Raw genomic sequence first — 14762 nt, forward strand, 5'->3', positions numbered from 1 at the left:
CTATGCAGTCACTGGAAAAAAATTACATTAGGGCTTCTGTCTAACAGGAAATTATGCCAAATATGAATCAAAGCCCGGTGAATTCAGTATGAGTTTTGTTGTTTCAACTTTAATTTGCATTGGATGAAGCTCTTTGCACACAATCTCCCATTTCTTTGACATTAAAGAAATGCCTACGATTGTCAAAAAATATTTTTCCTTTCTGTTCAAAAAGAGATTTTGAAAACTATCCCGGGACTCTGAAAAATGAAAATCAGACTTGAATTTGTGTGTCAAATAATAATCTTCAGAAGCTTGTTATTTTGCAGATGGAGATTTTAGCTGCCATGTTGTCCTTCTAAAAATAACATGCAGTTTTCCAGTGAGCATGCAGTCATCTAGCAATATCAGTGTGCGTTTTTATCACAAAGAATCATTTGATAAATCCATCTTTAAAGGTTTCTGTAATCAAATAGGGAAAACTCTTAATTTTATATATAAGGAAAAATATTTTTAAAATCTTTAAAACCATGATACATCTCAAAGTCCTCTCATGTTTCACAGTGGAAGACAAAAGACCATAGATGAATGTGATAATGGATAGACTATCTAAGAATTAATCAACATTTTTTAAAGTGACAATGCTGGCAAACCACAAGAATGGAATGTTAAGGTGTTTATTGTAAGCCAAGAGGAAAAGATTTATATGCATTATCTCCAAGCCAATATACAATAAAATCCATTTTCAGGCTTGAAATAAAATACAATCAAAAGGCCATTTGTGACTCGGAGCCCATGTCTCCTTCTATGTTATAAAGTACCCCTAAATTTTCCAGCACCATTTTGGCCCTTTTCTTTAAAGGGCAGATACTATTTAGTTAGAAATGCACTTGTATGTTTTTTTTTTAGTCCTGATCCAACTCCTACTGTTGCCAGAGGAATATTTTCCATTGAATTTAATAGGAATTAAAAAAAAAATTAAAAGTTCTTTAAGTAAAACTTAGTATCCTCTACTGAAATGATTGTTGTTAACAGAGATTCGTTTGTGACTGCCCCAGTGGCTTACCAGTAAGCTGATGGGACACGAACAGTATATTTTTTAAACCAGCTGTAAGGCAGAAAAGCTGAGGTTGATATCTGGATTCCCTGATTAAAAACTGCAATTGTTTCATCTATAGGTAAATGTATTCTGGCTATTCCTAGAGTGACCTTGGCAGCCAACTGTGTTGCCCTTAGTGTCAGCAGAAGGAAGGCTGTTGGTGTCAGTGGGCTTTGGATCAGGATTTAAAGACAGAGGAAGCTTGCTTAAGGAGGAAAACAGACATAAAAAATAGTCCAGATTTCCCAGGTTTTGTCACTTGGAGTTTAGAATACCAACAAGACATTTTGAACCCTGAAGAATAATTGTTGTAAGTTAATTATTTTGACCCTGTATATTTTTTACACTTGTATACAAGAATACAGAAGAACAAATCTCTCTGGCTTACAAAAAAAAAAAAAGGCAAGTACTTTATTTATCAATAGATAGTTCAGCTGCTTTTTACCATTGCAATGACTAAACAAATAGCATAAAATAAAAAAAGGGGAGTATAAAATCATTTTACTCAAGCTGGTATCCCAAGACAACCTTTTGACTAAATACAGAGTTAGATGTTTCAAGTATGGCACTTGTATTAAATAAGAGCAGAGAGAAGGTGATATATTCACAGTTAAACGCAATGAACTCTCTTCCTTTGGTATGTATGTCATCATAGGTGATTGTAGGTAAATACATAACGTGGCTAGCATGAACCAACTCCATCTTATTCATGCACATATTAGGGAATCAGTTAAAATGTACTGATAAACTTTGCAGATCACAACTAATTAAGATGATTAAGGTCTCTGGTGTGTGTGTGTGGACAGGCAAACAAAAAATGGTAAAATTATATTCAGCATTTATTGTTTAGCATAACTAATTGATGCACAAACCATGATAGGAAATAGCTAGTAATACACACCAGGAATAAAGTCTGTGATTTAGACAAACGAAATAATATAAGACATCTGTGAGATACGTGAACGCAGATATCCTGACTGAGCTGTGGTTAGGTTTCCTTACAGTGTGCTTACCCTCCTTTAAAACATGCTTATGTCTGCACATTGCATCCCACCCCATCCCACCCCATATAGAGTATCCTTGCAGAGTTTTGATATGAACATTCTACGCATTTACAACAATTAGTCAGACAATTCAAACTGTAAACATCCTAATGACAACCAAAAAGCTGTTTCACTGACAGATAACACCCAATCATTAGAAAGAAAAGTAGGAATAGTAGTAACTGTGCTGTAAGGCTAGATCAAGCATGGTTTTATAGCTGTTTTTTCAGTCTTTTACATAGTGCTGCATTTTGCAGCTAGTTCAGTAAGTGCAGATCCAATACCTTAATGGCTTTCTTGGTGGATTGATAAAATGCTTGCCTAAGCAATGTACCTTTCTCTAATGGTATCTGGGTCTGTTCCACCTGGCACAATGCTTCAGTTCTGTCACAGCCTCACACATAAGCTGAGTCACTTGACTGAGTCCTGCCAAAGTTAGGCATGCTCATTCTTGGCAGGTCCTTATTTCTGATTTCGTATATGGATTTCCTTTTTGCCTGTACTCCTCTCACTGCCATTTTGATCTTTCTCCAGCCCAAATGGTTCAGTTCTGCCAAATTAAGCACCACACAAATCCCACTGACAGCAAACATGAACACCAAGAATACAGTCTTCTCAGTGGGTCTAGAGACATAGCACTCTACTTCTTTAATGCAAGGATATCTGTCACATTCGTACATGGAAGGGACATTGAATCCATACAGAAAATACTGTCCCACTAAGAATCCAATCTCTAGGGCATTTCGAAAGACCACTTGGATGATATAAAATCGAGAAATGCCTTCTTGCCTCCTCATCTTTGACTTAGTAGTTCTGATAGCAGGATTGGGGATTTCCTTCACTTCTAAGCAGTCTGGTTCTGCCTCTTTGGTGGAGTTCTCAGTGTTCTGCAGCACCCCATTGACAATAGTGTTCTTGATTTTCTTACTGTCCTCACGCTTCATTGAATCCTGGTCCCTTTCCAAGGTAAGGAAGACAGTGGAGTACCTCCGTTCCCTTTGTTTAGCAGACTGGTGAACGGAGTACGTTATAAAGCATAGGCTGGGAGTGCACACCATGATGATCTGGAACACCCAATACCTTATGTGAGAAATGGGGAAAGCCTGGTCGTAACAAGCCTGGTTGCAGCCTGGCTGCAGCGTGTTACAGACAAACATCGTTTGCTCGTCATCGTACACCGTCTCCCCTACAATGGCCACAATGAGAATTCTGAAGATCACCACCACGGTCAGCAGGATCCTGCAACAGAGAAGCCGGTCAGTGCGCGCCGCCGCCGCGCGGCCGGGAGCTGTCCAGTGCTGACCGGGCCCTGCGCCGCGGCCCCGGCCCTGCCACCGACCGGCACCAGCACCCGCGCCCGGCCCCGCTTCAGCACTGGGGCGCGCAGCCTGCGCGGCATCATCTCGGCGTGGCCGGGCGCCAAAGACCCCGGGCAGCGGTCAGCGCTGCCCCCCGCCCGGCCCCTTAGAGAACAAGCGATCACACGAGCCGTGGGGGCCCCGAGAGAACGGCCGGGAGGGGCACGGGGTCGGGGTGGCAGCGGGATCCCGATGTCAGTAGGGTCTCCGCACTGACCATCCGCTGCCCCTTGGCTCCTCGCGGACAAGGACGGCGGCGTTTGCGATGTCCCCGCGCCTCGGCGCCCTGTGCCGCATACCACCCCCCCACACACCACTGCACACACACGGGCGCTCCAGGAACACCCCGCAAGAGCCCGGCCGAAGGGCACGGCACGGCCGGGACCCACCGCTCCCCGCCGACCGCCGGCCGGTACGCCCGGACAGAAGGGGATCCCCGCGGTTCCCCCGTACCGCTCCCGCAACCCTTACCTCCCTATCATAGTAGAATGCTGCTGCACGGCAGCTTCCAGTAGCCTCTCTAGAATAGTCCATTCCCCCATCGCTGTTCATCCGGAGACAAAGACTTTGGCAAACGGAGGGGATCTCTTCACTTCTGCCTTCTTTTTTTCACCCCTCCTATTTTGGGTTGGTGGCTTTTTTTTTTTTTTTTTTTTCAGAGGGAGGGAAAACAGGCAGTTTCTCCACCTCCCGCAGTCCGGTGGCGGGAGTGCGGCTGGAGGCAGCAGTCCTGCCGAGGATTCCCGGCTGGGCTCGGCTCGGCTGGGCTCGGCTCGGGGCCACTCGGCGGCCGCCACCGGCCCGGCCCGGCCCGCTCGGCTCGTGGCTCGGCGCGGCGGGCGGACCGGCGGCGTGGAGGGAGGAAGGTTGGCTTTAATATCTTGCTGCCTCTAATCTGCCTTTAAGTAGTCTCCGCTTGCGTCACTGACAGGTTATTGGAGAGCAGCCAAAAGCAGTGCTCGGATTTTCTCATTTTTATTATTCCAGTGAATACAAATAAATAAATGCAATAAAAATAAATGAAATAAATTAACGGAGGAGGAAGAGAGAGGGCGGAGGAAGATCTGCCCCAGCAGGCACGAGGCTCATTGTGCAACCCAGAGCCTCCTTGCCGGAGCAACCCGGCCGGGCCCCAGCTGCCCCGCCGCCCCCGCCCGCCGGCACACCCAGCGCTCCGCTCGGGAGCTCAGCCCCGCCAGCGCCTGGCGCTGCCCTCGGCTGCTGGTTAGAAACGATGCTCTAGGGCGGGAGTGTGACACCGTGGCCCCTCCAGCCACGGGCACCTGGCCGGGGGGTCCCCAGGGGTTGCTGGGCTTTGCCTCTCTCCCAGGGATCAAAACAGCGGTGTCATACAGCAGTAACCTTACCTGTTAGAACTGCTGACCCTTGGAAGATATTGGACTTACAACTGAGTCTTCTTTCTCCCCTGAATACAGTTATAAGAATCACTATGTAGAAATGAAACTCATATATAGCCATTTCAGAGAATTCTGAGATTGAGATGATTGTATTTATGCTAGGAAAAACACCAAACCTTCACAGAAAGCATCTCTAAACAGTACAAGAAAAAAGTATCTTGAATAAATCTCTTGTAATCAGTCCACATATTTTATTCCCATAAACTACTATACTGTGCTTAAAATACTTTTTTCTTTTTACAGATACCCTTATAGACATCACCAAACATTTCCACAAAAAATATTGGCACCAACTGGAATTGAGTTCTCTGGTGAAGAAGCATAAAATATATTCAATCTCATTAAAAAACAATGTAGGAAAATTTCTTGTCAGTCTTATCATAATACTCTTACTGTCAAACTCAGTAAAATCAACCTTTCTAAAGTAGAACTGCACAGGCTATTGTAAATGGTTTAGTCCCTTTTTTTCTTTGAAGCTCTCTCATGAAGCAATCTCATGTTATATCAAAGGTGTTAAATGTTTTCTGAATAGATGGAACCGTGTTTCATCTGTGCAAGAGGGCATCTGTACACTTTAGACACGCAAAGGTTTGTTGTCTTTTCATTTGACTAAGGAGATGGTCCCTGTTTCACATGATATTGGGTCAGTTGCCAGATTGGATCCCCAAATCTTTAAAATAGGAAAGTATCAAATAGGAAAAGATCAGTGAATGCCTCTGCACAGACATTGGTAGTCTTTTCTTCTCTCCCAATCAAGAGTCTGTGAAGAAGCATTCAATAATCTGGAGTGTTTCCTTTCCACACTGTTAGGAATTACTGGGAAGACTGAATAATCACTTTTTTCTTTAAAATATGACTGCATTCTTCTTGAAAGCCAGTTCTCACCATTCATGCATTTGCTTTTTGTGTATAGTTTCTAAAACTTGCTGCTGCAGCAACACAAAAACTAAAAAGAAGAGGTTGCGGTTTGGTTTGGTTTGGTTTGGTTTGGTTTGGTTTGGTCTGGTTTGGTTTGGTTTGGTTTAAGAGGACTGTGGTATCTATCAAGTGCCCTGACAACTGAGTGCCTCATATGGATCCAAAGTATTTGTTTGAAAATGGATCTGGAAAAAAAGAGAAATCAAAGCAGTAAGGGAAGCAGTAATGCATTTGTAGAAGGAGAGAGGGCAGACAATATGCTAAGAAGCTAATGATGATAATCCTACTTAGCAAACCAAACAGAGAGGGAAAGCCCATGACTGAAGTTACTGAAGAGAGAAGATTTCGGTCCATAGAAAAATAAGAGAATTTCTACAAGGAAAATGGTACCCTAGCACTGGGAAAGAAAACCCATTTATCTGAACTTTTAAGACCAGTAAATGAAAAGGAATTACATTCTGATCGTATCAAACACTGGTCTATTAATGAACAGTTAGTCAGTGTTTACTGTGCTACTGACAACCCAGTTGTGAAGATAAGGAGGTGAAATATTGTAAATGAATGCTACAAACATATAAATATTGTTATTAAATTACTTTTGATTTAATTATGGTTTAAAGATAAATACTTTCAGACCTTCACTTGCAGGTCTTCTCATTCTGAAGAGGTGCTTCTCATTCTGAAATACCTGACCTCTCCTTTCTTAACAGTATCCTCATATGCGATTCCCCCAGTCGTATTCAGATACGGTATACTTGGTCTTAGATTTGAGAAAGTTTACAGAGCTTCAGACTCTGGTGAGTTTGGGAAAAAAAAGTCATTTCAGTGAGTGTCTCTTTCACAATGCCAACATTGATTTTAAGTGGCTGGAAAACTCAAAGGAGTTTGTTACATCTCAAACTCATGTGTATGATTTCTGAAGCTACGACTTTCTGTCCTTAATTTGAGGCCTGACTTGCTGTCAAAATAGAAGTAATCAGAATCAACATGATGTTCTCTGAGTGTTTAACACAATAGTGAAAGATGTATGAAGGATGTAATTAGTTGCACTTCCATTATCCATTACAAGTATAACAGCAACCTGTGGACTTATATGACAAGTTGTCTAAATCACAAAGTGCTCAAACGATGTATAGTCACGACTGTAAGTTGTAGGCATAAGATTTTCAGCTTCTAGAGGTTCATCTTAGTTTTTACACCATTCCCCTGAATGCCTCAGCCTATGGTAAAGCCAGGATTTGCAGAGCAGCAGGCTGCTGAGGAAGCTGTGGATGTATATTGCACAGTGTATGGTATTTGGATTAGAAAACCATGAATCCATTTCATTCACAAGCATTCAGGTTTATGAAAGCTTTATGTCTACTGCTTGCAAAGCTTACAAAGAACCGTTTGCTGATGAAGAAGCAATAACAGCTTGCAACAGGGCCAAGCCTGTTCAATACTTTTATCTGTTGCATACTAAGGAAAAAAAAAATCAACTTCCTATTCCACATATAGGCTTTTGTCCGGTAGGGTGTATTTTTGTTTCTCTTGCTTTGCATCCAAAGAGAATGAGTATTTTTACACAATCAAAATTCAGGGTAAACTCAGTCATTCCTAACAGGATCTCAAACAAGCTTTGCAAAAAGAAAATTCAGTCTGCATGTGTTCAAAATTGCCAGTGCTGCAATATTAATTTCTGATGAAATAATATAGACTAAGTTGATCTTGGATTAGGTCTGAAGAATGAGACTGTATGTGTCCTCAGTTTGAAGCCAAACTGAGGTTAATCTGTCTGTAAGAAGCTGTAGGCCAGATTCTCTCTAAGAAATCCAGCCCTTTTGCCCTGATCTGGTTTTGTAAAAGGTCTGGAGAGCAATCAAATCTTTCAGGCTGCACATTCCTCCAGTATGGAGCAGAACAGACTGGGAGCAGAGCTGACACATTTGGCTAGTCTGTCAGACCCCCTGCAACCTGGACGTGGATGACATGACTCGGGCAGGATGAAGTAGTCACATGGCTAGTGCCATACCTACTGTCGGACAGTGTGCTGAATAACAGTGTTCTCCTGCTTCATTTCTTTCTATTACGAGGTTTACTGATGTAAAAGCACAACACAGATCTTACACAAGCCTTCCCCACTTATTATCTCCTTTTAAAGTTATACATTCATTATAAATTTATTCCAAATATTTTATCTTAAAATAAATCTAATAAATTGTTAGTACTATCCCAACAGTCTTCCTCAATGATCTTTTTTTTGCAATTGTTTGCAATGGATCCATAATTGCAGCAAATAAATGTCTTATTTAGATTCTAAAATTGCATGACAAATGACTGTATTTCATTATTATATTGCAAACCACTGTTTTCACCAATTGTAGCAAAATGAAAGCAAAGAAAGAGTTTTAATTAAAAATATGCAAGCTATTAATAAAGAAAATTATGGATTTTTCTTTCAGTAGTTTTTGTGAAAAAATCAGGTTGCCCCATATCTGCTTTGTGACTGCATTTTCTAGCTAGTGTCACGAAAGAGAGATTTTTCAGTATTATTTTCATAAAGCAGTAGAACTTCCTTTGGAAGACAGTTACCACAAATGCTTCATTTCTGATAGTATTTGGGGTAGTCCATGAAATCTAAGTCATTAGCTACTAAACTGAAAATGCCTTTTTAAGACCTCTCAAAGCCATCTGCTATGCTCTGTTTTCATTTGGTGCCATGTGTGTATTAATGAAATGATTGCATCAGATTAAATCTTTTATTCATAAAATCATCTAGGTCATCTGCTTCTACCTACACTTTCTCTCTCACTGAAATGAGCATTTGTACATACATTCTCTCTCCACTGTATGAGTACAATTCTATCTGCTGTTAACTGCTATATGTAGTTCTTAATAAGAAATCCCTCTCTGTGTCTTTTTCTCAAATGAAATTCCCTCAAAAGACAACTTTAATGTATCACAATACCAAAAGTTTATTTTTTCTGCAGTTTGAAAAGTAATGACTTCCCAAAAGGTACAAGATCTAGATGTACTAATGACCTCAGTCCTTCACAAGAGAAACCAACATTGCAAGAACCTGCGTTTTAGTGCCAAGAAATAGGTAGCACACTCTTCCCATCTGATCAACAGTGTTTGTTTCAAAGTTGTCAATAGTGAGGCAAGCTTGTTGTCCTCGTTGTAAGGACAGAATATAGCCTGCATTTTTACACTTCATGCTTGACAGTAGGAAGATGTTGAATGCACAGAACTCAGGGCTTTCTGTTATGCATGAGAAGACAAAACATTCACCCTAATACTCAAACTAAGACTCTATTATGCATCAAAGGTCCATATCTACAAATGAAGATTGCTATAAATGGAGATTTAATCAGGAAAACAATGAATGTGATAGTAAAGAAGGAATAAACTATGAATAGTCATGAGCTTTTAAAGTGAGAGCTCATAAGTCATGTTGAATTTCCATAACTATTCTTGCAAGGGAGGGAATTACATAGGAAATATTCATGAGGGGGGCAGGTACTAAGTAAATATTCCACAATCTTCTGAACATATGTAAATGTAAGTGCTTTAACTAGAAACAAATTTTAAGTATCATACTTTTCTAGTTACAGAATATTTTATTCCCTGACAGAAAACATCACCCAGGTTTTATGGAGGTCCTGTCAGCTGTCCACAGGGATCTTCTTATGCACAAATTAACAGCTCAAATTAATTTTCTAGGAAATAATTTGGACTTTTATACTCAATTACAATTGCTTATACTTCTAGTATATATACAGCTCCTAGTGCAACAGGGTTCATACTTCTTGAAAACTCCTGAGAGTAAACTCAGATTTCTCTGCAGATAGGCTGTAGCTAGAGGAAGGAAAATTTCGTTGAATCAAATCCTTATGAATTGACAGGCTCTGGAAAGAAATACAAAAGAATTAAAATATTCCAGTGGCCAGATCATCCGCTGCCAGTCTCTTGATTTTCCCTTCTAACTTTCACTAGTCTCAAAGTGCACTCACATTGTGCTAAAGCATCCATTAATGCAGCTTCATGGACTATAATTGCTTAAGTGTAAATTTGTGAGCAAATCTTACATGGATTCCCATTGCAGTCTACTTTAAGGTTCCATATTCACTAAAGAAAAAGCCTTTCAAAAATACCTTGGACATGAAAGAATACAAAGGATTTCAGTATAATCAGATTTAGTGCACATTGTAAGAATGCAAATAAATAGGTACATACTAATATAACAATTAATTTAATATGGAAGTGAAAATGATCTTTCACTGTTGAACAAATTATTTTATTCCTAGAGTCTATTCTTTCAAAGATACATATTACAAAATATATGTATTACTATATAACTGATTAGGCCATTATGGTAAAATACCAACCAATTATACAGCCACTATGCCAGAATCAAAACAGAATATTGTGAGACTCAGTTTGGCAAACCTTATTTTCTATTTTCCTTACAAATCAAAAGTAGTTACAAACTGTCATCAGAAGAAATATAATTAAATTTAATTATAATAATACCTTTAAAAAATTGTAATTTATATCATAATATCTCCATGCCATGGTAGTAAATTTTCATTATACTAATGGTAATTCCCATTGGCTTTAGTTGAGTCAGAATTTAAAAGCCTTGAAGATCTTATTTGCACCAGAATATCTTAAAAATTATAATGGCAGAATACAAGTTATGAGAAATTTAGTGAGTGCTCCAAAATACCCAGAGCAACAAAAAAATAAGATCAAATAATAAGAAAAGAGTCCTCTGTATTGGAACTCTTAGCAGCATTTTGATGCTTCTCCTATTGCATATGGAAAAAAATTATGAGAAATCATGCTTCAGTATATAAGCATGAATGCATTATATCAAGCATCAAGCACTTTTTTTAGACCTATTGCTTATCTATGTCTTGCCTACATTTGTCTTCTACCAAATGCTGAATCTCTGTACTCCCAGCTGCTTTCAGTTCAGTGAAGTGATTTACAGCAGAGCTGTTTTCCTTTGTGTTGATTGTTACACCACCATATGTCTTCAGTATTCCTGGTGCCCCTCACTCTTGTCCTCTCCCTCCCCATCTCACCAGTCACAGAAGGGAATTCACATTACATTAAAGCTTCCCTTCAGAGGCCAGGCTGAAACAATCCCTTGAAATAACTAGGGCAGTCAAGTGATTGATTTGAAAGTAAACTATGTCAGTGAACTGCAGTGAAAAGCGGGAGCTCAGTAAGAAGGTTTTTATCCCTCTGTCATTCAAAGATTCTACAGTTGCAGTTAGAATTAGTGAAATATATTTGATATTAATTCCTGTACAGATATATGAGGCATACACATCAGTGTGCAAATGTATGTATTTATGCATGTGTGTCCTGGCGGGGAAGTCCTACGCGGTGGGTTGCAGAAGCTTTTGACAGACAAGGTGGATCAAGTCAGGTTGCAGAGCTGAAAGCCATCCAGCTGGTTTAAGATATCACTGAATGAGAGAAATGGCCTGAACTCTACCTCTACACTGACTTGTGAATGGTGGCAGATACTCTGTGGGGGTTGGCTGGACCAATAGAAAAAGGCCAATTGGCAGCACTGGGGGAAATCCATCTGGGCTGCTGAATTGTGGCAAGACATCACTGCCCAGGCAGAGAAGTTAGTTATAAAAGTGTGTCATGTAGATGTACACATACCCAAGAATCAGGCTACTGAAGAACATCACAACAACACACAGGTGGATCGAGCTGCCCGGATTAAAGTGTCTCAGGTGGATTTGGACTGGCAACATAAGGGTGAGTTATTTCTGGCTCAGTGGGTCCATGATACCTGAGGTCATCAGGGAAGAGATTCAACATACAGATGGGCTCACGATTGAGGGATGGACTTACCCATGGACACTATCCATAACTGTGAAACATGCACTGCAATCAAGCAGGCCAAGCAGGTAAAGCCTCTGTGGTATGGTGGATGATGGTCAAAATATAAATATTGGGAGGCCTAGCAGATTGATTACATCACAGTGCCCCAAACCCACCAAGGCAAGTGTTACCTGCTGTAAATGGTGGAAACAACTACTGGATGCCTGGAGAAGTGCCCCATGCTTCACACCACTGCCCAGAACACCACTCTGGGCCTTGAAAATCAAGTCCTGTGGCGACATGGCACCCCAGAGAGAATTGTCAGACAACAGAACTCATTTCAAAAGTAGCCTCATAGACACCTGGGGCAGGGAGCACAGTACTGAGTGGGTATATCCTATTTGCTACTGTGCACTAGACTCTGGGAAAATTGAATGGTACAACGGATTGTTAAAAACCACATTGAAAGTAATGGATGGTGGGACCTTCAAACATTGGGATCTACATTTACTAAAGGCCACCTCATTAATTAACACTAGAGACCCAACCAATTGAGCTGGCCCTGCCCAATCAAAACCTCCGTGTACTGGGGATAAAGTCCCCATGGTGCACATGAGGAATGTGTTAGGGAAGACAGTTTGGATTAGTCCTGTCTCAAGCAAATGAAAACCCATCTGTGGGATTGTTTTTGCTCGAGGACCTGGACGCACTTGATGGGTAATGCAGAGGGATGGGGAAACATGATGTGTACCTCAAGGGGTTTTGATTTTGAGTGAGAACAGTCTGTAACGTTGAATTGTATAGTACTGATTGATGATTGGCACTGATTGACACTGTATGCCATAACTACCATGAACAATGAGGATGGACTGTTCCAGATATACCAGCCATGAACTCCTGATGCATCTTACAACCACCCAACAGCACACCAGCCTTCCTGGAAGATATCTAGGATGTATAGAACCCATAGTCATGGACTAAATGGGCTAAATGAACTCAGCAGACATCTTGGAGGGACCGCCACTGACTATGGAAAAAATGTGTGTGTGTATCTCTCTCTCTCTCTCTCTCTACAGTCATGGACTAAATGAATTCAGACATCTTAGAGGTTGTGTGTATTTATATATTTAGAGAGAGAGAGAGAAAGGTGTAGGATCTGGGCATGACACAGATGGTACAGAATAAGGGGTGGATAATGTCCTAGTTTCAGCTAGGACAGGGATAATTTTTGCAGTAGCCAGGACGGGGCATGGCTAGGACCTGGAGGTTATTTTATACCACTTCACACCATTGCTGGGAGCAGGAGGAAGGGAGTTTTTTCCGAGAAGAAGGGGTCCCTTCTGGTTGAGTAGGAGTGGCAGAGGAAGCGATGGGGTAATGCCAGTTCCAAGCTGGAGAGAAAGGTGATGGTAGCGTGGTGGAGGAAGCGGTCAAATATTGTCCGTTTTCAGGGGGTTTTATAATTAAAGTCCATTTGCATCACAGACTGGAAAAAAGACATTCGAAAAAATAGTTAATAGAGAATTTAATAGGAATTCCTATTTTCTAGGAATCTTCTTCTATAAGATTACTGATGAGATTTAAATGGTTTGTGTGGGGAAAATATATTTAAATTTCACAAGATTTTAGACTTTGTCCCAGGTAATATCCTGGGTAAAATCTACTGAGTTTCAGTTTTTCAGTGACATTAGTGCATGTGGATAAAGAATATAGAGTCATGGATTTGAGAGAAGAATCTGACATATTTTGTGGAGTTCATTAAATATTTTTTAAAAATAATCTTCAAATGAATTTAAGTTTTATAAATATTCAATAGTATTTATTTTTTAGTCTAGAATCTTTAATCTATTCTATAGTTCTACACACTTTTATTGGAAATTACAAATTTATAGACCCAGAACAGTCTTACAGAACAATTCCAATCACGCACATCTGTAATTTTGCAGGTGGTGATTTAAACTGGCATTATTGTGAGTTCCACAACTGTTACTAACAAACAGCATCTGCTCAGTGCTGTGCAACAAGCTTTGTTTTCATAACAACTTTAGTTAATCTTTCCTAAAGAAAAAGATCTCCAGGATGACCATTTCATTAATTTTTTTTTAATCTTTCCATTTCAAAATGGAGCAAAATCAAATTCAGATTATCAATTTCTTTTATCCCAGAGAAAATTGAAATGGTTACCTGTAAATTTTGCAAAAAATTTTCACGTTCTGAAATAATCAATTCATAACTTTATTTCGAGAATTCATTAGAGACACTGTATTTTCTACTATGCTGCAGGAATTTGCAATGCAACAGTAGAAAAAGAAAAATTCAATCATTCATAAAACATTGTAGGACAGCTGCAAATGTGTGTGAATTATTTCTGTGTTTTTAAGAAAAAGACAAATCAGCATTATGTGTAATGTTGCTATGGTATTTGAAGTTAGAGTTTATTTTTCTAGATAATGGTGAAACCCACATAATTTCTCGCACAGGTCAGAGTTGCTCAAGGGTGACCTTGATTCGCACATCTTATGCAAATCTGTCCTCATTTTAATCAGATATTTACTTGGTATTTTAGATATAGAAATTCTGCTTTATAGTGTTTGCAACCTCTTTCACACTTTTCTGTAAGTCAGTGTGGACTGTTTTCCTGTGATAAACTTAACTAAGCTATCAGTGATTTAGAGGGAAAAAAAAGAAAAGAAAATTTGTCATGGTACCTTGCCCTGTGACTTTATTAATTCAAGGCAGTGTCTGTCCTACAAGTGGGAAACAGCATGGAAAGATGTACCTTCCATTACCCTATCCACATCTTCTTTAAAACATTCCCAGGAGCTGTGGGCCTGGTGTGGGCAGGCTGGCTCACATTATCAGTAGTGCCAAGCAGCTGTTTGACTCATCCCTGGGTACTTTTCCCACTAGTGCTTGCCCAGCTCTATATCTTGCTGATCAAGGGAAACTGAAAGGCTCCATTACTCACCTCTTGTGAGGCTAAATACCTACAACAGAGCCTGAACTATAGAATCTGCCATTTAAAATGTTTGTCAGTTGAACTGCAAAGGCTGCAACAAGAGTGTGGATGATACCCTATGTTTACATTTACGTGCAAATGGGTAAATATTTTATAGTT

The 14762-nt window shown here is 40.1% G+C and overlaps 1 protein-coding gene across 1 annotated transcript; it reads right to left on the minus strand.

The window, feature by feature from the left end:
- Positions 1-642: 642 nt before the first annotated feature.
- GJD2 (gap junction protein delta 2) lies at positions 643-4242 on the minus strand. Its single transcript, XM_017827374.1, has 2 exons — positions 3951-4242; positions 643-3360 (listed from the first exon to the last, which is right to left on the minus strand). The coding sequence occupies exons 1-2, from the start codon at positions 4019-4021 to the stop codon at positions 2517-2519; spliced, it is 915 nt and encodes a 304-aa protein (XP_017682863.1). The 5' UTR covers positions 4022-4242; the 3' UTR covers positions 643-2516.
- Positions 4243-14762: the final 10520 nt, after the last annotated feature.

This window comes from Lepidothrix coronata, unplaced genomic scaffold, assembly GCF_001604755.1.
Source record: "Lepidothrix coronata isolate B3197 unplaced genomic scaffold, Lepidothrix_coronata-1.0 Scaffold138, whole genome shotgun sequence".
NCBI classification, from domain to species: Eukaryota; Metazoa; Chordata; class Aves; order Passeriformes; family Pipridae; genus Lepidothrix; species Lepidothrix coronata.